General features: G+C 42.1%; 1 protein-coding gene across 10 annotated transcripts in view; it reads right to left on the bottom strand.

Moving 5' to 3' along the window:
* Positions 1–415: 415 nt before the first annotated feature.
* Positions 416–21,223, bottom strand: part of klf8 (Kruppel like factor 8) — a 185,492-nt gene continuing 164,684 nt past the window's right edge. For all 10 annotated transcript variants that reach the window (XM_072595032.1, XM_072595039.1, XM_072595033.1 and 7 more), the window contains 2 exons: positions 16,329–16,477; positions 416–2,855 (listed from right to left, as the gene is read on the bottom strand). In XM_072595032.1, the coding sequence (XP_072451133.1) occupies positions 2,674–2,855; positions 16,329–16,477 (331 nt within the window). In that variant the 3' untranslated portion in view covers positions 416–2,673. The remainder of the gene's footprint in view (positions 2,856–16,328; positions 16,478–21,223) is intronic.

Raw genomic sequence — 21,223 nt, 5'->3', positions numbered from 1 at the left:
GATCTCAAATTCTAACAACTTCACTTCATCGCTTTGTAAGGAATTTTAGCTTTCCTATAATTTATTCAAGCTGATTATTTCCGACCTGTTCACATTTCCTTCCCAGAATAGTTGGAAGGAAAGAATTAATGCGTTCTTCGAATTGACTTGTTTAGTGAGCTAGCACACTACAACTAGTCAAATCCCATATCATTGCAACAGTGAGAAAACCACATACAATTATGTGACAGAGGCTGCAGATGTGATGGTGTTTTCAAAGATACCATGGAGCTCCGTTACACCATGTGACAGTCTATACTGGGAAGTGCTGTCTTTTGTAGTGCAGTACAGTACCCTTTACTATAAAGCTCCAAAAAAACATCATATCTGTAACTAATTGTATCTGCAATTATAAAAGATTGAATCCAAAGAGGTGGAAAGTTGCAACATTTATTACAGAAATTACACTTTTACAAGTCTGTTCTTTTAATTTATGGACTTCCAGCTCCCTACGAATGAGAACGGAGGTACAATGTCCATCTTCAGTTTTCTCTTTACATTAAGAGGTAATCTCACTGTTAGCACCATTTACACAAAGGCTGATTCCTCTTTTCAAAATGACCATGATATTGTGTTTAAACAGCAACTGGCAGCATCACTGGGGGAACTGTACGGCAAAAACAATGGAAATGAACAAAGATTGAATAACAATATTCATCATCTTCGGATGCTGCCAGTTTTACTCTGTGTGGATTACCCACATCCTGGGGTTGATCTCTACTCCCAGCCAGTAATCTCTCTCCCCACCCGAGATCAACACCACTCCATTAGAGACATCAAAAACAACAGGCATAAAAAAAACAAAATGAGTTTTAAAAGGGGTAGAGCGAGAATGAGATTTCTCTTTTGAAATGGTTCAAAACAATTGCTGAGTTTGTGGGGTACAGTTGCTCACCCATTACTCCTGTAATGTCATTACAATTCCCCTAAATGAACTGTAATAACTTATTTAAGTCTCTGCTCCAAGGCAGTACACTCAGGTTAAACAGCGGCAAGTAAAATTAAATGTGTGCATGGTGATTGTTGATCAGCATTAGTCATTTATTAATGAAATCTAGAGATCACTCTTACACCAACAAAAGCTTGAAGAGCATTCGAGAAATATTCCCATATACTCAGATTAAAATGTGATTCGCTGGTCTGGCTGATTTTTTTTAAACCTACAAACTACCACGCAAGATAAATAGATTACACAATCAAAACAATACCTCACAGGGCAGTAAAAACAGCACGCGAAAGGCAGATGGGGCATATGTTTGCAAACGCAGACTGCTGCAGCTTTCACTCATCCCAGCAGCAAGTCATTCAATGCTAAAGGTCTGCACCCTAACCTGCCTCTTTTTATACGCAATAAAGCAGAAGCACAAGGTGCTTAGAAAGAGATCTAAAACTTTACATCTGGCTTCACAGTTCATTAAACTGAATGAAAATGAGTGTGAAAATTACTAATAATTTATTAATTGTGTCTATTAATACACATTCAAAGTTAGCTTTCAATGACCGAGTTCTATGTTCATATGCTCTTTATTTATATCATTTGACTCCAGAATTGTATCATGTTGTAACAGGCAGAGATATTCACAGTAAGCAACTAAGACCACTGGCACATCACAGATAATGCTGCCAAGACATCTCAGTCAGTACTTGTGGAAGCAAAAGGCTGCGTGGGCCTCAGATCCAGCTTTTATGTTGCTGCAGAAACTGAAATACTGCTGGAATTGCAGCAGTGAAAAAACACGAGCGCCAGTCTCCTTAACCACAATTAACATCACTGTGCTGATCACATTCATTAGTGGAAAGAGAATGCTGCTTTATCAAAAACCTCCCACAAGCCTGAATAAAAGAGGGACTGTTTACAGTGAATCAAATCGAATAACCAGTTCTATCTGTTTCAGTAGAGACTGGAGGCAGGATGAAAAGAAAACCTGTTTTGCAACATTGCTGTATACCCCGGAGAATAGAAGGCCCTTTTCTTTTGACATTTGTATCTACTCAACAATTTCATGGGGTGCACAGAGCCGAAACATGGGAAAAGCAACCATATCTTTGTCAGCAATATTTATGCATCTTAGCTAAATACCACCAAATTAATAAAGCACACATTAAAATAGGATAACTGTTAAAATTGGACAAAATGTCAAGACTTACCACTGTATGAATTGCTCACATTAAATGAAAAATACAGTGACACAACCTAGAAAGTCAATCTTCTGTTCTTTGAAGAATTCACCACCAATAATTAACACCAACCTCAGTGTTGCTTTTCCTTAGCCTTAAGGTCATTCACAAGCCAATGAAGATTTAAATGCCCTTAAACATTATTTTGGCTGCAAGTAATGGACTGCCTGCTTTTTTTCTGCCCTGTGTTAACATAATCAAGAAGAAAAAATCATGACAAAAATGACAGGCCTAGCTTAAATTACATAAATGCAGTCAGTACTTAACATCAAAAGGAAAGCTGGTTTGAACAGTTCCACAGTCTTTTGAGGGCGGGCGGGCGGGCTCTCTCTTTCTCTCTGAATTGGCATCCACAGGTGCCATCTCACAGCAGGTACTGTCAGAATTCAGCAATGCTGAATAACGGGATGGAGGCAGAGCCAGGGCTCTGATGTGAAGCTGACCTTTAAGTACCTTTCACATCATCAAGTGTCTTCTGCGGTGCAGTGCAAGATGGTCTGAGCGGGAAAAACTCCGGTCACAGTCCGTGCATTTGAAAGGCTTAACGCCCGTGTGCTTGCGAAAATGCCTCGTCAGCTCGTCAGAACGTGCAAACTTCCATGTACAGCCCTCCCAAGTGCATCTGTAGGGTTTCTCTCCTAGAAAAGCAGAATAAAATGTTAAATGCTGCAAAATTTTCACAAACAGTACTCCAAGATTATACAGCACCTTTCACGCATTTCACAGGAACAGAGAAATTGTTCTCATAAAAAGGACAAAAAAAGTGTATGTCTAATGGTGTTGTTAAAATTGAACGGTACCAATTACCTATTCTATTTCCTTTTGTATGTAATCAATGTTTATAAATTTTATACAAAATCTGTACAACTAGAAGCCTTCCAGTAAAGTCTTTACATGAGTCTCAGCTTTCTCATGGACTCTGCAGTATAAGTGTATGTACGTCACAATTTTCCAAGATATATCAGTGCCAGCCACTGTAATGTTGGATTATTTTTCTTTAGATTGGAGTACTTTCTGTTCACTTTCTTAAGGAATTAAGAAAGGCAAAAAGGATAGATTTCACAAAGTTCAAACGAAAAGAAATAGATAGTTTTGGATTGACATTTATTGCAGGTCTTGTTTTGTATTCTTTAAAAATGACAATGAAAGAAAAGACATATACCCAAGTGCAAACTTGTTGATTCAATGGTCAATTGAGTTCTACTTTTTGATATTTAGTGTCCTACATAAAAGTAAATGTGTCTTTTTAATTACAGATCACAACTTTGTTCCAGAACTCATTAAATACTATTATACAAAGCTTCATGTTAAATGCTTCCTTGCTAAAAGTGTATTGGATTTACCCGCTCAGCTGACCGGCAACTAAGTGTGTGTTGTGAAACACAACCACAAAAGCTAGGACGGTCGAGGCTCAAGCACGTGGAACAACGATGGAAAAATCAGTTTCGCATTAGATTTTTGTACAGCTGGAAAGATTCCCTGAGTGGTTAAAATAATGGAGGGGACCAGAAAAGGAAATTCTTACTCTTATTTTCGTCAGTGAAGGAATGGGTGCGGTATAATTGACAAAAGCAGGAAACCTGAATTCTGCAGAACCAATTGAACTTAGTGTCATGTTCAAACAGACTCCATTTTGACTGTTGCAAAGGCTTTAACCCACTTGTGAGAGTAGACTGGATGTAAATGCGACAGTGGTGTAAATAAGGTTTGATTAATGTCATGATCTGAAGTTTTCAATCCCCTGCTTTTCAAACGTGGAGAGGAAATAAAATTGTTAAAAAGAACACAATCTGCTTAGCTGGGAGTATGTGGGTGGCATGACGGACATGAACTGGCTTGGAAGTGGTGAAACACTTCAAGAACAAAAGGAACAATAATGCAAGAATAAAGGAATGCAAATGTGACACACATTTGAATATCAGCAATTTAGTAAAGTATCAAGAGTTATGTTTTTATTTTAATTTTGTGATCTTCTTTAGGAATGGAATTAAAGAATAAACAATCAAGAGCAGTCTACAGCATAAACCTGTTCAAAGGAGATCACAGAATGATTAATTGGGCTGCACAACTTTAAAAGTGGAAATCTTTTCAATTACTTAATCATGAAGGAAAACCTTATCACTGAAAGGATTGAATGCAGAAACTAAGGCCCCAGGTCTATTGGTGACTACTGTACTTGCTATTCTAAATAAGACAGGAGTGCAGTAAACAGCAACTTTACTCAGTCAGTCAAGAAACAACATGACTCAATTATAGAGTTGTGACGGTTTTAAAAAGCAATGAATAGGAACCCTGCTTCAACAGAGATGATCTAATGTCCCTCATGGTTTTCACCCTGCCCGCAGAAAAATCAACAAAACCAAATTAGGGACAAACTGTGTAGGTGGAACCTGGCTTACTATTATGCAAATCTCAGTACCTTTCACTGGCATATCAATGCTGCTTTGTGAAAACATGCAAACTATTCCACAGAACAGAGTACCTTTGCATAGTGAATCTTTGTCTGGGCATAACAAAAGAATTTGAATTTCAGCTTTTCCTGCTGTTCTCAGACCTGCACAGGAAACATTACAAAAATGTTCTACTATCTAAACTCTTCACTGCTTCATGACAGATTTATTCAGGTTTTGCTTTAAAATTAAACATCACTAACAAACTTTATAAGCTTCTTATAAGGAGTTCAAGCTGGTCTAACATACATTTATGGGAACAAAACTGAACTCATACAATGATCATCTAGGAGAAAGTGAGGACTGCAGATGCTGGAGATCAGAGTTGAAAAATGCGTTGCTGGAAAAGCACAGCAGGTCAGACAGCATCCAAGGAGCAGAAGAATCGACGTTTCGGGCATGAGCCCTTCTTCAGGATTCCCGAAGGGCTCATGCCCGAAACGTCGATTCTCCTGCTCCTTGGATGCTGTCTGACCTGCTGCGCTTTTCCAGCAACACATTTTTCAGCTCATACGATGATCATCAAATGAATCTGACATGAATGGGTTGCAGGAAAGAGGGGTACCAGCAAACGCCTCATGGTGATCAAGTACTTTACTAGTTCAGTTTCATTTCTGTAAAATATGTTCCCAATGAATTGTCTAAACACAGCTTTTTTTTAAAAAAAAGTTGTTTAATCTAGATTAATTTTAAATGACCAGCTTAAACAATCAAACTGCTTGATCTGAAAGTCTGACTCAGATTACTACCTACCACAAACCCCAACTGCCAGCTCTGCACCTTTGTAAGATCTTAAACAGAACACAAATAAAGGCTTTTATAAAGAATGTGCAACTCTGTCACCATACTCCAAAACCAATCTACAATCATTGTCTGTCAGTTTTATCCGACTGACATTCACTTGATCCATTTAATATCCAAAAATTATTTTTATTGGAACAGAGTTTTACAGCATAATGTGACTGTCAAGGTCATGGCTGTTCACTTGATGGCTGGGTGGGTGTAAGAAGAGTGTGGTGTAGCATTGAGACACAGGGACCAGAGGATTCTGGGAAAATCTTTGAGTCTGTTGATCTCAGTCAGGGTAATGGTAAGGATTGCGGTTTGCTTCAATGACTTCAGATTAATTTAGGCAGTGGGGAAAAGTAATATGAAATTTGTAGGATTCTGACTTTTTTTTGAAAGAATCCTGCTGGAACTGAACATTTGCTCATCAGTTGCGAACGTAACCAAACCTAGCCGTGAAAACCCATTTAATCAGGGTTTAAATATATTTATTTCGGTCTCTGCCAGAGTTGAAATAATTTGCAGCTTTTTACTAACATTGCAACGTGATCAGCAGGAGGTGTTTTGCAGCTCACTCGATGGCTGTGTTTTCAGCAGGGACACGGGAAACAATGCAGCTGGACAGCCTGCTGTTTTCTGAGCTAATAAACCCCAGGGTCTTGGGGCAGTGATAGTGCCCCTATCTTTGGGTCAGGAGACCAGGATTCAAGTCCCACCTGCCCCAGAGGTGTGTAATAACATCTCTGAACAAAATGATTAGACAATTTTGTTTTAAAAAACCCTCTATCCCAACCAGATTCCATAATGGAGAATGAGCAAGACACTTGTTAGACTGCCCAGTTAACTGGCAACCATAGATCTCAACCCATCTCCAGGGCCATTATGCGCTGGCCAACTGAAGGTGGGAGGAGTTGATGCAAGGATGGAAAAGGAGAGAGCTGGCTCCACACTTTGGTGAGGAGGGGATTCGTCCAGTTCATATCAAGGACAATCCCTTAAGATCAATCCCATATATTGTGCTTCCCAGGGACCTAGGGGTGCAGCTACCTGTTTCTTTGCAGTTTGCATCACACATTTACAGGGTGGTTAAAAAGGACTTTGGCATGCTTGCCTTCATTTCTCAGTCCTTTGAGTATAGGAGTTGGGAAGGGAGGTTGTACAGGACATTGGTGAGGCCTCTTCTGGAATACTGTGTCCAGTTCTGGTCACCCAGTTATAGGAAGGGTATTATCAAGCTGGGGAGGGTTCAGAAGAAATTTACCAGGAAGTTGCCGGGTATGGAAGGTTTGATGTATAAAGAAAGGCTGGATAGGCTGGGACTTTTTCACTGGCGTGCAGGAGGTTGAGAGCCGGCTATTACAAGTTTATAAAATAATGAGGGGTACAGATAGAGTTAATGGTAGTTGTCTTTTCCCGAGGATGGAGGATTTCAAGGCTAGGGAACACTTTTCTATGGTGAAAGGAGAGAGATTTAAAAAAGACCAGAGGCATATTCTTTAGACAGAGGGTGGTTCGCATGTGGAATGAACTTCCTGAGGAAGTGGTGGACGTGAGCACAGTTACAACATTTAAAAACATTTGGATAGATACATGATTGGTAAGGTTTGGAGGGATATGGGCCAGAAGCAGGGAGGAGGGACTAGTTTAGTTTGGGAATATATTCGGCATAGACTGGTTGGACTGAAGGGTTTGTTTCTGTGCCATATGACTCTATATACCAGCTTTGGATACACTTCCCTGCACTGAGCCACTGTCACCACAATACATTTAAACTCGATACAAATCAGCGCACACTTAAATCTCAGAAGAGTCTGTTAAACAAAACATTTACTCTACATGCTCTGAAGAAAACGAAGGCAGGATTTTCTCACAATTTGGATTCCAAATATTCCAACAAAGAAAGACAATCAGTAAGTAGCACATGGACGTAACTATCCAGAACAAATGTAACATCCTCTCAGCGACCTTGAACTAATGCAGAATACTAATCTTCTAAATGTAAAGTCGTGCTCATATTCGAATAAGTGAACTGACAGCACGCCATTAAGTTCACATCAGTTTCGAAAAATCCATTTAATGCTGGCTCTAAGTACAGTTTTTGCTCCTTACTGTCAGCTTTAACTCTTTTGATCTTCTAGCAATATAACATTTGTTGAAGTTGATGTACAGAAAACACATTATTGAAAACAGAATATTAATATGCCATTACTCAAAGTGGTGAATTAGTTTAACTTTGATCTTAGAGAAACTAATATTACATTTATAATAGGAGATGTGAACTCCATCTTTACTTTGACCAGGTTTGGGCATGAAGCTCTGACTTCCATTTATTCAAAGTACTATGTACCAACTTTAGAAGCAACTGCATTGCAACGATCCTAAAATCCCCACTTTTTTTTTGTATATTTCTTTGGTGATTATACAATGCACAAATCTGTAATGAAGCCACCAAAATGAACATGGAGTTTCAAACGAAGGTAGTAACTGGTCTACATTGATAGGAGTTGAAACTTGAAGCGTACATTAATGAGCCAGCCAGCAAAGCATGATACAGTACAAAAAACAGATCTCACATGATCATTCCTTTCCATCTACCATTGGCAACACTTTCAACTAAACTCTAGCATGCAAAGAATCAAACCTATGCCAATACATTTCACTGTAATTTGATATTAAAACTAAAACTTAAAAACTGCAGATGCTGGAAATCAGAAACAGAATTTGGAGAGAGAAAGTTGAGTTAATGTTTCAGATCCAGTGGCCCTTCTTCAGAGTTCTTCTGAGCCTTTCCAGCAATTTCTGATTTTGTCTGTCATTTGATTTTAGTCCTTTGGACAGTTTTTTTTAAAGATTAGATTACATTACAATGTGGAAACAGGCCCTTCGGCCCAACAAGTCCACACCGACCCGCCGAAGCACAACCCACCCATATACCTACCTAATACCTCTTACCTAACACTACGGGCAATTTAGCATGGCCAATTCACCTGACCTGCACATCTTTGGACTGTGAGAGGAAACCGGAGCACCCGGAGGAAACCCACGCAGACACAGGGAGAACGTGCAAACTCCACACAGTCAGTCGCCTGAGGCAGGAATTGAACCCGGGTCTCAGGCGCTGTGAGGCAGCAGTGCTAACCACTGTGCCACCGTGCCGCCCACCTAACTGCCCTGACTGCCGAAGTACAGTTCCACAGGGATTGCCTGCCAAGTGATTGCTGTTTGAGAGAAACTGGATGACAAGCTGCAACAACCATCTCCACTAGGAGGGTCTTCATAGTCAAAACTCCTTTGTCATCAGTTGCCTGCACTTTTCATTGAATAGCGAATTGGCATCAAATCTTTGTGGCTTATACATTTAGCGGCGATGATCCTATGCACAGCTGCCTGGAATGTGTTCTCTAATAAACACATCAAGAAAATTTAATGGGCTCACAGATTGAAAGCATTGGTCATTCACACCAGATAAATTTCAAATGGTTTGCTCTCATCGGCCTGGTGGTGCCAGGATTAATTGTGGCAGCAATGATTGGTTAGCTAGTCTGGTACTCTTCTTCAAAACAACAGTGAGTCACAGAAGGAATTATGCTGATTCAAAGAGAGCACTCCAGGTCAGTTAATATAGCCATCTGCAGTGTTTAATCCCAATAACCACTTGAGCTTTCAGGCTACATTCTGGTGCTCCAATAAACCCAAGCCATTTCTATGCACCACCTTCTTCTCCAGAGCCAGCCCTTCCCCTCATTCTGTTTCCAGTCACTAATATGCTAGAAACCTGTGCAAATTAATAGCACTTTTTACAGTGCTATGGACAAGAAGTGAATCCAGGATAGTTTAATCCACTCTTATTAATTAATAGAAAGACTTGGGAAGTCTAGGGCCAAGCCCTCCACAAAACTAATGATTTTAACAACTGTTCCCAGTGTCTCTGTGCTAATCAGCCTTGTTAAGCCTTAATGTATCAACTGAAGGCAAGACCAGGTTTGGGAGTAGTCATTTCCAATTCTGGCTGTCTTGCTGAAAATCATAACTTTCAGTGCATCGTATGTTCCCACAGAATCAATGTTAAAGGCAGAGTTAGTTCAAAGGAACCTAACCCATTGAGAAAATACAATATACAATTTAAAATACTGCACTAAGGATTTGCAGCACAGTGAATGCCTAGTTGAATTAGCTTTCAAAATAAGATACATCTGTATAAAAAGAATGCAACATTCAAAATAGTTAAATATTTGAGACTATACTCACCTACACTAAAGCACTTTTAAATTAACCATACTCCATCTAGTGGCAGAGGTTGATTGGTGCAGGTAGCCACTGAAATTCTAGGACAACTTGCACCAACCAATTTCTGACAGGACTTCAGTGCAGGTTTGGAATGGAACAAGCTGCTAACAGAAGAAAACAGGAACTAAGTTAAGAACAGAGTGGAAAATGTTGGGGATGCGCAGCAGGTCAGGCAGCATCCAAGGAGCAGGAGAATCAACGTTTCGGGCATGAGCCTTTCTTCAGGAATGAGGAGAGTGTGCCAAGCAGGCTAAGATAAAAGGAGGGACTTGGGGGGGGGGGGGGGGGGGAGGAGGAGCATTGGAAATGTGATTAGGTGGAAGAAGGTTAAGATAAGGGTGATAAGGTGAGGGTGATAGGCCGGAGAGGTCAGGAAGAAGATTGCAGGTTAGGAAGGTGGTGCTGAGTTCAAAGGTTGGGACTGAGACAAGGTGAGGGAGACAAAATGAGGAAACTAGGCGGAAGCCACAACCAACCACAAGGGATGAACTCAGATTTCTCCAGTTTCCTCATTGCCCCTCCCCCCACCTTGTCTCAGTCCCAACCCTCGAAGTCAGCACCACCTTCCTAATCTGCAATCTTCTTCCTGACCTCTCCGCCCCCACCCCCGCTCCGGCCTATCACCCTCACCTTAACCTCTTTCCACCTATCCATTTCCAGTGCCCCCCCCCCACCCCCCCCTCCCCAAGTCCCTCCTCCCTACCTTTTATCTTAGCCTGCTTGGCACACTCTCCTCATTCCTGAAGAAGGGCTCATGCCCGAAACGTTGATTCTCCTGTTCCTTGGATGCTGCCTGACTTGCTGCGCTTTTCCAGCAACACATTTTCAGCTCTGATCTCCAGCATCTGCAGTCCTCACTTTCTCCTAAAATGTTGGGGCTGCCAAGTCTGAAGAAGGGCAAGGACATCAGTGGGATGGAGATGGCTATGGAAAGTGGGGATGAGGGTGAGGATGGAAGCACTGATGGAAAAGTCACATATGCATTGAAGCCAATGATGGGGAGGTCTATGATAAATAAGTTCAACATTAATTGATTCAATGTCAAGGTGGACGTACTGAAACAAATTTAGAAAACATCTGTGGAAAGTGAGGTAGGTTAATGGTTCAGACCTTATTTCCTTTGTTAGAATCAAAGGGTTGCAAGGCTGGAAAAATAAAACTTTAGGCTAGCTTCACTTCAAACATTAGTTGCTCTGTTCAGAGTTTCCAGCAATTTTGTTTTTAATTAGTATTTTACTTTTTCATAATTATTATTCCTGAGGATGTGGGGATGTGTGGCTAGGTCAGCTCTTCCCACCCGTGAGGTGTTGATGGTGGTGAGCGTTTAACTTGCATCACTGCATACCGTCTGGTGCAAGACCACCACGTGGTGGTTAGGAAGGGAGCTCCAGGATGTTAATCACCTGAATGTGAAGGAACAGTGACTCAGTTACACTGCAAGATGGTATGTGGCTTGGAATGGAACTTGCAGCTGGTGCACTTATAGGCATCTGCTACCCATTGTCTGTCCAGGTAGTCGAGGTCTTCTAGGGTTTGGAAGATGCTGTTGAAGGAATCTTGGCAAATTGTTGCCGTGTATTCTGTATATCATACACTCTGCAACCACTGTACTTTAGGCTGGTAATGGTAAATGGGGTACTGACACGTCAGGCCATTTTGTCCTGGATGGTGTCAATGACTGAAAAGTTTTGCAGCTTCACTCAGATAAACGCAAAGTATTCTATTACACTCCCGACTAGTGCCTTTCCGCGATGGACTCCGTGTAGGTGCAGGTTAATCACACCCCACAGAATACCTCATCTCCAACCTGATTGTGGTCCAGATTGCTTTCTGTTCAATGGCAACTCCCTAGGACATTGACAGTGGGGAATTCAGCAATTGTAATGCCATTGTATGTCAAGGTGAGTGGTTGTCTCCTATTGGAGATGGTCATTGCAAGGCATTTGTAGAACAAATATTAAACATTTCAGCCCAATCCTGTATTTTATTCAAGTCTTACTGCATATTGACACAGACTGCTTCAACATCTGAGTTGCTGCAAATGCTGCTGAACATTGCACAATCATCAATAAACATCCTCACTTCTGACTTTTTGATGGGGGGAAGCAGTTGAAGATGGCTTGCCCTATGATGCTAACCTGAGGAAAGGGCTCTTGTGGTGCAGTACTAGCGTCCCAACTTTGAACCAGAAGGTCCAGGTTCAAGTCCCATCTATTCCAGCAGCACGGCATAACATGTTTAAACAAATTGATTAAAAATATCTACCCTAACCAACTTATTTGCTGATGTTCTGAGACTGAAGTGATTAGTCTCCAACAACCACAACTATCTTCCTCTGCGCTGCTTATGATTCTAACCATGAAGATATCCCCCCTTGATTCTGCATTGACTTTAGTGCTGTTAGGACTCCTTGTTATTATATCTGGTCAAATGCTGGCTTGATGCCAAGGTCAGCTCTTTTGTCCAAGCTTGTATCTTAATCACAGAGTTGTTGCAATGCAGATGAAGGCCATTCAATCCATCATGTCTGCACTGGCTCTCTGAATAGACATAATGACTTAAAATGCAACTCTCATGCCTTTCTTCACAACTCTGAATATTGTGTGAAAAAGTATTTTCTCACCACATTTGTTTCTTTTGCAAATTCCCTTGCGTTAGTGTACTTTCATTCTCAAGGGGACAGCTATTGCCTGTCTTAGCTGTAATAATTTCTCACTCTCTCCAACCATCCAACTTCAACAGTCCAATGGCACTCCTCAGAGTTCACAGTGAAGCTGAGATTTTTCTGCTGACAACGCACAACAATTCTGCATAATTCAAGAAAAGGAACAGCTTGAATATTTCACCTAATTTGCATCTTACAGAAAAGAAAATTGGCAAGCGATGGAGTCAAACCCAGACTCCTGGCAACCCAGACACGAAATTAGATCAAGTTGAAACTTGCAGAAGGTATCACTTGTTGGTATCTACTGATTGGGGTAAACATCATCTTCCTACACTGACTGAGGTAGTTGAAGTAACACAGTGATTTCAATCAAAATCAGCTTCTACATGATACTTTCACATGGAAAGGGGTCCAAAATTTGGTACACAATCTCTTAGAAATAGAGGGAGGAGCCTTGATCTTAATTATTTGACTTAATTTTGATTTTATTGTCACGTTTACCCAAGTACAGGAGTACAGGTACTTAGTGCCTAAGTACAGAATCTCAAGAATAAGTTAGAAAGAACAAACAAAGTTAATATTTAAACATTACAGTAATTATAGTATAGCGTAAAACATAAGAAATAATGTTAAAAGTTACACATTGCAGACTTTTAGTTTTAAGTAGAAAATAAAGAAATAAAGCCAAAAGTTCAAACATTACACAGTCTTCCTTAAGTGCTTCGCCACAGTCAGACCGCACTTTGAGGAATCACCCCAAGAATGGAAGTCCATACTGAGGCCAGGCCGAGAGCTACATATCCCTGAAAGACCACCAAGCCAGGTGGAGAGACCCAAGTCATTATTAGCTGTATCTACATTATCTTTTGCCTGTAGCACAACGGTCCAGAGAGACTGGCTGAAAGCAGACGCATCAATACTTTTATTTAAAGACTTGCAGTTTCAATATTTTCTAATCAACCTGTTCAGGAATGTGGTGATTACATAATCTGTTTTTGTGACAATGGTTGAGCAACTAAAACTAGCTACGGCACTGGGTAAAAGAGCAGTGTTCTGTTGTCCACTCCTCCCTATGTAAATGAGGCTAATGTACTGGGATTTCTGTGAGCAGACAGACAAGGTGATGCTCCCCCTGAACTGCTGACTAGCACCTTCTGCCCAACCCAGGACCCACTAGTAGAAGCACAATTGAAACACAAGTAGCTTCTTGGTACTGGGCTGCAGGGTTTAAAGGAGACATTGTGGTGGAGAGTAGCTGAGCATATCGATGTAACCTCCTTCACGCACCAGAGCATCAAATAAAAATAGAAAAATGCGGGAAAAACTCAGCAAGTCTAGCAGCATCTGTGCAGAGTGTTAATTTTTCAGGACTAAATTCACTATTCTTTGGCACATAATTGCCGTACAGATATATTTAGGCAAGTGCAGATTTGAATAGTCATACAGCATGGAAACAGATCTTTTGAGCTGAAAATGTGTTGCTGGAAAAGCGCAGCAGGTCAGGCAGCATCCAAGGAACAGGAGAATCGACGTTCTTCAGGAATGAGGAAAGTGTGTCCAGCAGGCTAAGATAAAAGGTAGGGAGGGGGGACTTCGGGGAGGGGCGTTGGGAATGCGATAGGTGGAGGGAGGTCAAGATGAGGGTGATAGGCTGGAGTGGGGTGGGGGCGGAGAGGTCAGGAAGAAGATTGCAGGTTAGGAAGGCGGTGCTGAGTTCGAGGGATTTGACTGAGACAAGGTGGGGGGGGAATGAGGAAACTGGAGAAATCTGAGTTCATCCCTTGTGATTGGAGGGTTCCCAGGCGGAAGATGAGGCGCTTACAGATCTTTTGACCCAACTAATCCACATCACACTTCTGAACTAAATTAGTCCCACTTGCCTGCGTTTGGCTCCTATCCCTCACAGTTCAGTGGATAGCAATAAGGTCCAATATTTGCACATTATTCTGTCACTGAAAATTACTTTATGAATGGAAAACTGAAATATTCAAAAAAACACTCCCGAAAATACATTTGAATTTTGTTTTAAAACTATTATATTACTCGATATACTTTCAATGCCTCCAACAAGACAGATGGCATGTCAATGGAATGAAAGCAGGTCATATTGGAAAGGCTCAGCAAGTCAGACAACTTCTGTGGAGGGGGACAGAGTTATCGCTTAATGAACCTGTGTGTGTGATTGAAAGCAGGTGGTGAACTGTGATGAAAGTACTAGTAAAGGTAGAACTTGTACAGCATTTTTGATTGTTGATAATTTCATATAGTTGGACTATGACAGAGGTGACACAAGGAAGTGCACCATATTAATTATGCCATCATTGCTTGACTTGTGAACAATCACTGCATCCACCACTTCCTCCTGCCCAGAGCCCATCACAGAGGGCTAATATTGGTCTAGGTTAAGTGTGCAGCCTGCACCAGGGAGTAAAATACCCAGTTAATGTCAGGACATGACCGTAGTAGTTGTCTTAATTAAACAAATTTGCAGATAAATGGCTGCCAACTTCTTGTTGATGGACAGTCAAATGATCTGTCATTTTTCAAAATGGCTGCATGTCAGAATAAGATGGGAAATTGACCCACACTGGCTGGTGCTCCAAATCACAGCCCTACCCAACTCCAATCTGGACCTTGACTGGAAACCCACTTTAATTAGCAAATATCCTGACAAAGCAGATGTTAGTTTGTGAGACAGTGAGCTTACCAATGGATGAAGCAAAAGCTACTGAGCATGACGATCTGTCAGTGATAATAAAAGATGAAAGACATTCCACTTGGCATCATACAAGGAGCTTAAGGACCAGGTCTCACTGGTCTGATCCTCAAAAGAACAATGCAACTGGAATGACTATGTACAGGCAGTGTTTCTACATGTGTTGTGAAAACACAGGAAATACTCAGCAAGTAGCACTCTCAACTCTCAGTTAGCAAGACTTTGGTTCAATTCCCACCCTTTGAGCATTAAATTATCTTGGCAGCAGTCTTTCATCAGGAGATAAATCATCTTCCAGTTGACTGCAGACAGACAACATGGAAGCCAAAAGCAGAAGAAGAGTTTATAAAGAGGTGATTCAGTCCAAGGTTATCACCTTGGACTGAATCAGAATGCAGAACAATCTTTTGAAGTGTAAAAAAAAAATGCAGTTTTAATAAGAAACATTGTAGACATCATACTGAACTAACTGGACTAACACTTAGGCTTGATACAATGAGTAATAAGGTGGAAGGTAGGAAAGTGGACATGAGGAATGTCAGCTCAGCCATGACCCAATTGAATGGCGCAACAGGCTCAAGGGGCCAAATGACCTACATCTGTTTCTATTTCTTATAGTCTTATGCAGTGGTTTTCTGATTCAGCTCAGACCCAATGAACTGGTTCACACCCAGGCACTGCAGCGGCTTACCATAGATGGCAATTTTCCCACCTCCTCTCGGCCAGGGTCTTGCTGTGGTCAACATACTCAAAAGGACAAGAAAATGATTTACAGTGGTGAATAAGCAGCACACAAATATCCACGTAAAGTGCAGTACCTTCCCAACAATGATATTCCTCCAGATACATTACTTCTATGTCACTTGGTTAAACATCCAGACTGACAAGATATTTCAAACGTGGGATGCTGAAAAGCACAGCAGGTCAGGCAGCATCTGAGGAACAGGAAAATTGACATTTTGGGCAAAAGCCTTCCATCAGGAAACCTTTTGCCCAAAATGCTGATTTTCCTGCTCCTCGGATGCTGCCTGATCTGCTGTGCTTTTCCAGCACCACACTCTAATCTCCAGCATCTGCAGTACTTACTTTTGTCTAAGACATTTCAAAAGTCTGGTCTTTGCCAAACAACAACAAAGTCATTAATTCGAACAATCAAACCGATTTGAATAAAATAGCCTGGATTCGGCACTTTGGGAGCTGCATCTACCTGTATGGATCCTTCGGTGGGCCTTTAAGTGAGAACTCTTTGTATAGACTTTGTTACAGCCCTCAAAGTCGCACTGGTGGACACGCCTCCTCTTGGGATCAGGTGACTCTGATCTCGGCAGCCGCCGTATTCCATGAATGTTCTGTGCACTGAGAAGGAGCAAAGGATGTCATGTTAGGAGTGTAAAAATGTGCTGATTTTTTAAAAAACTATTTTAAAATCTTCTATTTCAAAAACATATCCAGTACTTATAGTGGCATTTTTTTTATTTCTTGCTAATTCAAGTTGGCTTTTCAGAGGACCAAGAGTCATCGAGATGTACAGCACGGAAACACCCTTCGCTCCAACTCGTCCACACCAACCAGATATCCCAACCCAATCTCGTCCCACTTTGCCAGCATCCGGCCCATATCCCTCCAAACCTTTCCTATTCCAGATACCTTTTAAATGTTGCAACTGTACCAGCCTCCACCACATCATCTGCCAGCTCATTCCACTTACCACCCTCCGCGTGAAAAAGTTGCCCCTTAGGTCTCTTTTATATCTTTCCCCTCTTACCCTAAACCTGTCTCCTCTAATTCTGGACTCCCCCACCCCAGGGAATAGAATTTGTCTATTTAACCTATACATGCCCCTCATGATTTTATAAACTTCACTAAGGTCACCCCTCAGCCTCCGACACTTCAAGGAAAACGGCCCCAGTGTATGCAGCCTCTCCCTATAGCTCAAATCCTCCAACCCTGGCAACATCCTTGTAATCGCTTCTGAATCCTTTCAGGTTTCGCAACATTTTTCCAAGAGGAAGGAGACCAGAATTGCACGCAATATTCCAACAGTGGCCTAACCAATGTTGTGTACTGCCACAACATGACCTCCCAACTCCTGTACTCCGTACTCTGACCAATAAAGGGAAGCATACCAAATACCTTCTTTGCTATCCTATCTACTTGTGACTCTACTTTCAAGGAGCTATGAACTTGTACTCCAAGGTCTCTTTGTTCAGCAAAATTCCCAAGGACTTAATGGTAAAGTGGATAAGTCCTGTTAAGATTTGATTTCCCAAAATGCAGCACCTCACATTTATCTAAATTAAACTCCATCTGCCACTCCATTGGATCAAGATCCTGTTGTAATCTGAGGTAACCCCCTTCACTGTTCACTACACCTCCAATTTTGGAGTCATCTGCAAACTTACTAACCGTACCTCTTATGTTCACATCCAAATCATTTATATAAATGGTGAAAAGTAGTGGACCCAGCACTGACCATTATGGCATCCCATCCCAGGCCTCAAGTCTGAAAAACAACCCTCCACCACCACCCTCTGTCTTCTACCTTTGAGCCAGTTCTGTATCCAAATGGCTAGTTCTCCCTGTATTCCAGGAGATCTAACCTTGCTAACCAGTCTCCCATGGGGAACCTTGTCGAATGCCTTCATATAGATCACGCCACCACTCTGCCCTCATCAATCCTCTCTGTTACAGGTAACTGAGATCTCCCTACAAATTTGTTTCTCAATTTCCTGCTGACTATTAGGGGGTTTATAATATAACTGCAATAAGGTGATCATCTTTTTCTTATTTCTCAGTTCTACCCAAATAACTTCCCTGGATGTATATTTCCGGGAATATCCTCCATCAGGACAGGTGTAATGCTTTCCCTGATAAAAAAAGGCCACTCCCTCTTCTCTTGCCTCCCTTTCTGTCCTTCCTGTAGCATTTGTATCCTGGAACATTAAGCTGCCAGTCCTGTCCATCTCTGAGCCATGTTTCTGTAATTGCTATGATATCGCAGTCCCATGTTCCTAACTATGCCCTGAGTTCGCCTGCCTTCTGTGTTAGGCCTCTTGCATTGAAATAAATGTAGTTTAATTTATCAATCCTGCCTTGTTCTCTGCTTGGTCCCTGCCTGTCCTGACTGTTTGACTTGCTTCTTTTCTCAACTGTATCAGTCTCAGATTGATTGTCCCACCTTACTAGTTTAAATCTTCCTGAGCAGCTCTAGCAAATCTCCCTGCCAGTATATCAGCCCCCTTCCAATTTAGGTGCAATTGGTCCTTCTTGCACAGGTCATTTCTACCAGAAGAGATTCCAATGATCCAAAAATATCAACCTCTCATACACCAGCTCCTCAGCCACGCATTCATCTGCTTTATCCTCCTATTCCTACCCTCACTCGCTCATAGCACCGGGAGTAATCCAGATATTATTGCTCTCGAGGATCTCCTTTTTAAATTCTGGTCTAACTCTCTATATTCTCCCTTCAGAATCTCATCCTTTGCCCTTCCTATGTCATTGATTCCAATGTGTACAATGGCCTCCTGCTGGGCCCTCTCCTCGAGAGTATTCTGCACCCTCAGATATCTTTGATCCTGGCACCAGGGAAACAACACACCATTCTGATTTTTCGCCGCTGGCCACAGAAGACTCCTGCACCACCTGCCTATCTATCTTACCTTTCCTGAGTCAACCCATCTATGTGACTGTAACTGTGACTGTTCTCCCTTCATATAACTGCCATCCATCACACCCCCTTTTGTAAATTCATCGCCTCTGTCTTTCCAATCATTCCATTTGATTTGACTGGATTCACAACCAACGGCAGATATAATCCTCAGTAACATGTAAACTCTCCCTAAACTCCCACATCCAACAAGAATAGCATGTCACTCTACTAAAGGCCACTTTTGCTTGTTCCAACCTACAGACCCAGAAAATAGTCCTGTCTTATTCCTCTACAAAACACTGCTCCAGGCTAACTTAATACTTATGGCATATATTTTGAAGTTTAATCATGACAAATATCTCAAATAAAACATATAATCAAGAAAGAACCCATACTACTTACTATTATAGATTTACAGCAAGGCTATAACTATCCACTTATCTGCTTCTGTGCTGTGACCTCTCCCAAACAGGTACCTCCAAGAGGAGTTGTGAATTTCACTGTTAATTGTCCTAGACACACTCTGATGTCCAGCGATACAAGAATTCAACAGCAAAGGCAGTAACTGTGCAGGTTACAGTACTGTGTCAGTTAGCAGCGTGGTTTCTCTCTCTCTCTCTCTCTCTCTCTCTTTCTCCTCCTCCCCCCACCACTGCACTGACCTGACCTGACCATGCGTTGCTTTGTCTGTCCCTCTCCCTTTTAAAAGTTCTACTGTTTTGACTTTTTTTCCCTCCAAAGTTCCAAAACAATGCAACAGCACATAAAACAGTAATTGCTGCTCCTGGAATTTGAGGAAATCCCCTCCAACATCTAAAATACCTCAAGAAAGAAGCAGCCTATTACAGCTAGAAATTTTTCCCACACTCCATCTTGGATTTACCCAGAATCCTCAAGAGAATGCCTTCATTATGTCATATGGAAAGCTCTTCAAAATCTCATTTGAGCTGGTTCATTAAATGAAATCGGAAATGTGATCGATTTCCTTCACTCACTGACAGCTACCTGAAGGATCGCTTCGGTTTCTGAAGAAAAAGCAGAAAGTTTGCTTTGGTTTGGATTCCGCTTGGTTATTACATGGCTGCAGTTGTGCACACATTCCTCAGAGTGGCAATGCTGGAACAGATCTGACTATCCATAGACTGATATTGCCACCAACAGCAACACAACAGTAAGACACCTTGCAGTTACAGAGTTAGCAAAATGGTTACAAAAAAATTATATAAAAATAAATATCAATGTTAACAACCTAGGTAAATTAAAAACTTCTGAAGATCATGGTTTTAATCAGTGCAGTTTTCTTTTTCTCTTTTGATATTCAATTTCTCCTGCACCTCAAGACTATTTAGAGTTAATAGACCCTTTTTCCAACTCAGGTAGGTAAAAACAATGACTGCAGATGCTGAAAATCAAATACTGGATTAGTGGTGCTGGAAGAGCACAGCAGTTCAGGCAGCATCCAACGAGCAGCGAAATCAACGTTTCGGGCAAAAGCCCTTCATCAGGAATAAAGGCAGTGAGCCTGAAGCATGGAGAGATAAGCTAGAGGAGGGTGGGGGTGGGGAGAGAGTAGCATAGAGTACAATAGGTGAGTGGGGGAGGAGATGAAGGTGATAGGTCAAGGAGGAGAGGGTGGAGTGGATAGGTGGAAAAGAAGATAGGCAGGTCGGACAAGTCAAGGAGACAGTAACTGAGCTGGAAGTTTGAAACTAGGATGAGGTGGGGGAAGGGGAAATGAGGAAGCTGTTGAAGTCCACATTGATGCCCTGGGGTTGAAGTGTTCCGAGGCGGAAGATGAGGCATTCTTCCTCCAGGCGTCTGGTGGTGAGGGAGCGGCGGTGAAGGAGGCCCAGGACCTCCATGTCCTCAGCAGAGTGGGAGGGGGAGTTGAAATGTTGGGCCACGGGGCGGTTTGGTTGATTGGTGCGGGTGTCTCGGAGAATTTCCCTAAAGCGCTCTGCTAGGAGGCGCCCAGTCCCCCAATGTAGAGGAGACCACATCGGGAGCAACGGATACAATAAATGGTATTGGTGGATGTGCAGGTGAAACTCTGATGGATGTGGAAGGCTCCTTTAGGGCCTTGGATAGAGGTGAGGGAGGAGGTGTGGGCGCAGGTTTTACAGTTCCTGCGGTGGTAGGGGAAAGTGCCAGAATGGGAGGGTGGGTCGTAGGGGGGTGTGGACCTGACCAGGTAGTCACGGAGGGAACGGTCTTTGCGGAAGGCGGAAAGGGGTGGGGAGGGAAATATATCCCTGGTGGTGGGGTCTTTTTGGAGGTGGCGGAAATGTCGGTGGATGATTTGGTTGATGCGAAGGTTTGTAGGGTGGAAGGTGAGCACCAGGGGCGTTCTGTCCTTGTTACGGTTGGAGGGGTGGGGTCTGAGGGCGGAGGTGCGGGATGTGGATGAGATGCGTTGGAGGGCATCTTTAACCAAATGGGAAGGGAAATTG

The sequence above is a fragment of the Chiloscyllium punctatum genome, chromosome 25 (assembly GCF_047496795.1).
Source record: "Chiloscyllium punctatum isolate Juve2018m chromosome 25, sChiPun1.3, whole genome shotgun sequence".
Lineage (NCBI taxonomy): Eukaryota > Metazoa > Chordata > Chondrichthyes > Orectolobiformes > Hemiscylliidae > Chiloscyllium > Chiloscyllium punctatum.
This window is presented reverse-complemented; position numbering and strand designations above follow the sequence as displayed.